This window comes from Crassostrea angulata, chromosome 8 (genome assembly GCF_025612915.1).
Source record: "Crassostrea angulata isolate pt1a10 chromosome 8, ASM2561291v2, whole genome shotgun sequence".
Lineage (NCBI taxonomy): Eukaryota > Metazoa > Mollusca > Bivalvia > Ostreida > Ostreidae > Magallana > Magallana angulata.
The window spans coordinates 32,111,138-32,118,374 of record NC_069118.1 but is presented as its reverse complement, the minus strand read 5'-3'; the positions used below and the strand labels follow the sequence as shown (position 1 = coordinate 32,118,374).

At 33.5% G+C, this 7,237-nt stretch overlaps 1 protein-coding gene across 1 annotated transcript; it reads left to right on the top strand.

Annotated features, from left to right (window-relative positions):
• Positions 1-2,686: 2,686 nt before the first annotated feature.
• On the top strand, positions 2,687-6,472 carry LOC128158954 (uncharacterized). The gene is made up of 2 exons (XM_052821944.1): positions 2,687-2,928; positions 4,490-6,472. The coding sequence occupies exon 2, from the start codon at positions 4,503-4,505 to the stop codon at positions 6,165-6,167; it is 1,665 nt and encodes a 554-aa protein (XP_052677904.1). The 5' UTR covers positions 2,687-2,928; positions 4,490-4,502; the 3' UTR covers positions 6,168-6,472.
• The last annotated feature ends 765 nt before the right edge of the window (positions 6,473-7,237 follow it).

The window sequence follows — 7,237 nt, the reverse complement described above, 5'->3', positions numbered from 1 at the left end:
TCTCAAAATTCTTAGAATTCAGAAGCAATGGAGTTACATGGGACCTCTCGGCGGTCTTCGAACCCCATGCCGCTCAAAATATATTTACCCCCTTAGGAAATTTCTTGATCCGTCTCATTTCTAGAAAAGAGTACGCATTTACTTATATTCCAGTTTAAATTACATGTCAATTTTTTTTTTAGAGATATAAGATATTAGGCATTTCCTTTTATAATACCATGAGAATTATATTACGGAAATTAGCGCATTCGTCACATCGGCAACGATTTTTTTTCCTACATGAACCTCTTCCTGTTTGGTCCAGTTTCAATCATACCTCATTTTTTTTTTCTAAAAATAATACCGGTGTTTTCGATTGAAAAGGTGTCGTTCATTAAAAGCTTATTGCAACAGTTTAGCTGAATATTATGTTTATGTTTCGTTCATTCCGGTCCGGCGGTTACGGCATGCCTTTTCCCGCAGCAAGGCAGTTGCCATATAAGGTCATGTCAAAATTCGACAAACTTGTAGACTTTACATTTGTCAATTTGTATCATGTCAGGTGTGCTATTGCCGAGCCTGAAGTTACAAACGCAGAAACTACGGATTGAAAGTGTGCAAAGTTGAAGGTTTAATTAACTAATGTAAACAATAAAGTTGCAAAATGTGCATCATGCGAAGGAACTGAGTCAAACCTTACACGTGTTTATGCCCGAGTTTTATAGGTTACACGATCAGAATTACACATATTCATGCTCAGGCTCACACATCAACACGATTGCATATTCGGATTTACAAGTTTACATGTCTGGATTTTTGAACACGATTACCCTCCATACATAACCCGCATGAATCATCAAAGAAAGCATTTCATTATTTATATTTACATCTTTCTTTTGACTAATTAATAAATTGATTATCAAAAGTAAGTAAAATTCACTAAATTGATGTTAATGTACGTTAGTACCTTAGCTAAAAGAAACAGCCAAATCGTCTCCTGTGAGACTTTGAGTCTGACAGCATCATGATTATTTCGTGCAGTCCGTGATTTTTCTTAGGTCGCTGTAGGCTTCGACCAATCGATAAACAGGGCGTGTCAATTTCACTCCTGTCGGTTTCTTCTCAGTTGATTTCGACCAATCGATAAACTGGGCGTGTAGATCTCAGTCTGGCTGAGTCCGTAAGAAATATAGGAAATGATACTCGGTAGATGTAAATATACAGTAATGAGTGCGAATTATGCATATATGGTATATTCCCAACTAAAATATCAATTAATTGATTAATTTGCTAGAATAGTAATTCTATTTTTGTCTTTTTCAGTACATAATCTATAGATTTTTAATACACTGAGGTTTTATTTTTTTTTAAATGATATTTACCCAGTGAAAAAATATCCAGAGACTTGAACCAGGCAACGTCGAATGCGATGTACGGGGAGTAGCTCTTGTGGGTGTTTTTTTACCTTTGATCAGATGCAGGAATTTTGGACACGCCTACCAGACAGTTAGAAATTGTGATACGTACATGTAGCATCCTTGTTAGAAATTGTTTTTTTGTAGCATCCTTGATAATGGAGAACAAACTCTGTATCTGAAGCTAGCCTATGTTTTAAATCCAAAGTTGATCCATGAAAGTTAGTCGGAACAGTTGTTTTATCAGTCAAACCTGCATTTAACTATTTAAAAAGCTCACAACTGCTCCAGCATCGAGATAATCAAGATTACGCACTCTATCTATAAACAGTTCAAGTCTGACTAGATATGAGCAGAATTTATCATTTTATAACCAGCTTCAAGACCCGAACACAATTTGAGTTGCCCCAACATCTTAAACTTGCCTAAGCATCTAGATAATCAAGATCACTCTGTAACTAAAAACTACCTCTGTGGTTCATTTAAATAGTTAAATCAACCATGCACGTTTGAATTTGTAGTATTATTTATTTAAACATAAACACATGAACCGCTCCAAAAAGCTTAACCTCCTCCAGCATCTGAAATTTAAAGAGTTACAGAGCATCATACTTGGTGGTTGTTAGCTGCAATAATGTAGCCCTCTCCCGATTATTTTTTTTTTGGGGGGGAGGGGGGGAGGGGAATGGGGTTGGGGGAGGAGGGGGGGGGGGAGGGGAGAGTAGACTACAAATCTATAGGCATCTCACCATGCGCGGATCAAGAACATTTTCTGCCTTCATTTTGACTAGAATGCATTGTCGTCTCGCTTCTTTTCACGAACATTTATAATAAATTTAATGTGAGACGCACTATGATTTACTTATTTTTCACAGGGTATAAACCAAAAACATAAAAAAAAAACTTTAAATGTCTCAAATCTTTTTACAGTGAAAGGGTCTATAATTAGAGACGTATCTTTTAACTGGAAGAGAAATCTATACTGAAAAATAATGATCAACTGCTTAAAAATATTGGCATATAAACCAACCATATGGCCTGTTACAAAAATTACACTATTATATATATATAATAAAACTTGCTCTGCTTTTATATCTGGGACACTTTTGATGCATGACCCTCTTGCTCAACTATTAATTATTACGAAAGTACACAACACTAAAATTGCACATTAAACCCATTTGGTTTTTATATATGTATTTAGTGCTCTCTAATATTATGCATATATGACATACCGAACATAAATAATAATTCTTCAAAGTAGTAATTCTACTTGTGTCTTATTCTTTACATATTCTATATTTTTTTAATAGACTAAACTTTAATTTTAGAAGAAAAATACAATAGATATTTACTCTCAAGGAAAAAATATTTAGAGACTTGAACCAGGCAACGTCGATAGCGATCAACGGGGAGTAACTCTTGTATTCCTTTATAAATTTCTAATCAGGTGGTCACATTCAGAGCAAGATCAGCCATGTTTTGGGGACGCATACCAGACAGTTAAAGAATATGTAAATTTTTTTATAACAAGGTTTGTTTTCTTATTAACTTAAATTAAATTGCAAGCTATGGTGAATAAAACATATAAACGTTAGCCTAATTCTAATTAGATCTGAAATTATGAATAGAAATACCCGAAAACATCATAAAACTACTTTCGTTTTGAATCTAATGTTCTGTTTATTCAACTCCATAATTTACAGGTAATCAAACGCAACAATATTAGCTGAGTTTTTTAGAAATGATTTATAAAATTCTGAAAACTGTCTAATAATTTATATTAATGTCCCACTGAAAAAAAAATTAAAGGGGGGGGGGGGGGGTTAATTTTAATCATTTAGGTGATTTTTATAGAGAAATCTAAATTAAAATAATGTCACATATGTTACAGGTTTTACTTATAATAAATAACGCCTGTTGAGGGTTCGAATATTTATTGTGGACACAGTGACAGTGAAATTAAATGATAGAGAGCCCTGCAAATATAAAACAATAATCCTCATGCTATGATAATTTACTTAATTTCCATCTAGATTTGAATGATCACATAATATCATAGCGATATCATAATTCATATTATATATTTACATAAAGCAATTAAAGGGAGGTAACTCTTACAATTCCAATGTATTATACGATATGCACTTCTCCCATAATAATCATAAAAATAGGTTGCAATTAAAAATATAATAGACACATTATTCATTAGAAATTGTCTCACCATTCTATGGGAATAAGCTTCCTCTATTCATGTAATGATGAGTGTATAATGGTTTATATATCTGTAATTCAATTAACAGAATACTAAAAATACTATTGAATTAAAAACATTTACATTGCTCAATGACATTTTGAACAATTAGACCAAATATTTGATCATCATAAAAACACTCTTTAAACTGATTAGAAAATCAGTTACTCCTTTGAATAAGAATCAAATATTGACTTTATAATCAATATCTACTAAATAAATCTATAATACTCTTTCATGACACTCATTCACTCTAATTAGTTATAGTGCTTCATAAGAAATTACTAATTTGCTAATTTATAGAAAAGTACATGTTAAATAATATTTTAATACATGGGATATTAGTTAATATGTTACTTACCAGAAAGAGAAATAGTCAGTTGTCAAACTTTATGATGTAGGTCTTATTCTATATAACTGCTACCCTCTGGCTGACCAAACAAAGATTGACAAAACTTGGCGGCAAACTATCATACTCAGATCAACAAACCAACCACAACAACCCTAACAAATATCTGACCAATAAAACTCATGCACACAAATGTTTACCAAATCACTGCCCCTGGGGTATATATACAGGTGTGTAAAGGTACAGGGTGGATCTAAGTGTGTGTGGTGTGTATTTAAAATGTGTGTCAGATTTGGTTGGTTTTTATTTTAAAATCTATATACTTAATCTATGTACTCAAATAATATGATAATCATATTCATAATATTCATACTATTACACATACAAAATCAATTCTTCACTGTGACAGTGTCTGAGAATTTAGAAAACATTAAAATCCTTTTATTTTTATAATTGAACATAAAAGTTATAAGTATTCAATATATTTTTTAGAAATTGAACAGCCATGAATCCTCATTCTAGTGCCCAGGATGTTCACCGATGTGACTTTTGTGAGACCACCATAGTACACAGCTACTGTGACTTTTGTCATGTCAACCTCTGCAAGCCCTGCATTGGAGATCACATCTCAGATGGATACGACAAACATAAAATAGTTCCATTCCAGGAACGAAGATCAACCCTCATCTATCCAAAATGTGAAACACACTCACAAAAAAATTGTAAATTTCAGTGCAAAGATTGCAACAACATTTTTGTTTGTTCTTCCTGCATTGCATCTGAACAACATGGCAGACATAAATTTGTAGAAGTTACAGAAGTATTCAAGACAAAGAAAGACGATATAAAAAAAGATAAACAAGAGTTCGAAAATCATATTTCCCCTACATATGAAGAAATTTCACATGACTTGGAAAATCAGCTTGCCAACCTGGATGGAGGATATGAAAAACTTACAACAACAATGTCTAAACAAGGAGAGCAATGGCACAGAGAAATCGACGCCATCATCAACAAAATGAAAACTGAAATCAGCGAGATAAAAGTGAAACACAGAGACATTTTACAGAAACACTTGAATGAAATCAAACAGATACAGTCTCTCATAAAAGAAACATTACAAGCCATAAGGAAAATCGAGAAATCCACTGAAGTATCTTCAACCATTGAATACAGCTCTAAGATCAGAGAGTTCAGCAAGCTTCCACCCAAGGTTCAGGTTTCACTGCCAACATTCATTCCAAAACCAATAGATCGTGAGAAGTTGTGTAGTTTGTTTGGACAGATCACCCCGTTATCTACTGCTACAGAAGAAAATGTTTTGTCACTAAACCAACCCAAAACTTCAGTCAGTGAACTACTGGATGAACCCGAGCTTGTTGCCACAATACAGACTGGGCATGAAAAACTACGCCATGTTACCTGTCTGAATGAGGACAGGATTTGGATAAGTGGAGAGACCAATGATATCAAATGCTTCAACATTAACGGTTCACTCCTCCAAACAATCAAAACAAAATCAGGATATTGGCCTATTGATATAGCTGTAGACAGTAATGGGGATCTATTGTACGCTAACGGTACAACAAGGACAGTAAACATAGTAAAGAATGGACAGATAGAAGACTTGATCACATTACAGGGATGGAAGCCTAGTAAGCTGTGTGTCACCTCTACTGGTGATCTCCTGGTTACCATGTTCAGTACTGATTACACTCAATCCAAAGTTGTCCGTTACTCTGGATCTACAGAGAAACAAACAATTCAATTTGATGATAAAGGTAAACCACTGTACTCAGGGAATCATAATACTAAATACATCACAGAGAACAGAAACCATGACATCTGTGTAGCTGACTATAAGGCTGGTGCAGTAGTGGTGGTTAATGAGGATGGGAAACTCAGATGGAGATACACCGGGCATCCCTCAGTTACCAAGAACAAACCATTTAAACCCTTTGGTATCACAACAGACAGTCAGAGTCATATCCTGACATCAGACAGTAACAACCATTGTATCCACATTCTGGATCAGAATGGACAGTTTCTCCGTTACATTGATAACTGTGATCTAAAGGATCCTTTTGGTTTATGTGTGGACAACAATGACGATCTGTTTGTGTGTGAGTGTTTCAAAGGGAATGTAAAGAAAATCAAATATCTAAAGTAGACATCATCAATTATAAAGATGTGATGAAAATCAAACAAAAGTGGCCTTTTTCTGACGTGTATATTGAATTTCATTGTTGGCATTTTCTATGAAATAGTTTTAAATTTTGCTTTCCTTTATATACTGATGGATTCATAAATTCTATTCTTTGATTATTATAATACATGTATTATTAATTCTATTTTCAATAAAAAAAAAACATCTCTAATCCAATTCCAATATTTGAAGAAAGTAGCATTTGAGCGTTGTTTGCATGTTATATACAACTGTTGTACCTTATCAAATAAATTGACAAGTGTCATGATCATCAGTGTCATGTCAATTACCAAGATAGAAGTAGATTTCGCATGTTGCTCGGTCTTATACAAACAGTTTACTGGTATTACATGTACAAACGTATATGTAAAAGTTATATATATTATCATAATATTTTAATTATTTATATATTATAAATGAAAAATATTTCAAGGGCTTAAATTGACAGGGACCATTTGTCAGTATTGATAGAACATTCCTGAAAAATATATAACAGTTTTTAACGGCTGTTTAGTGTACAAGAAAAACATTGCTTTGTATGATTCGAGCAGAGGTATGTAATTTGGGGCACCTATTTTATTGTGTCAACTGGTCATAGGAAAATTCTTTGCTGTACTTCAACTCTTGTATGTATATATATGATTGTATTTTTAACCGGGTTTTCCAACGGAAAAATCCGGTTATTAAAATGGTGAAAATGGCGGGCGGGCGGGTGGCTGCCAAAAGGGTAATCATTGTACGGATAACTCCTCCTACAGTTTTCAAGATAGGAAGTTGTTCTTTTGCAGATCAATTGCACATTAATCAGAGGTGTGCATATTGCTAGAATTTTGATTTCTGATAATTTATAAAAAAAATACTAGCTTTTGAACTTTTTTTTGGCAAAATGTTGCATATAGGGTACTCCATTTCACTGGATACGGGTTGACATGGATTATGGATACAGTTCACATAAAAGAAAACCCGGTTTGCTGTCACATTGACAGCTTATCACTTGTTATTTAATATTGCAGTAGGTATCATTATGATATATG

Bases quoted from the DNA above. Each gene is read 5' to 3' on its own strand.
- LOC128158954 (XM_052821944.1), top strand. From the start codon at position 4,503: ATGAATCCTCATTCTAGTGCCCAGGATGTTCACCGATGTGACTTTTGT.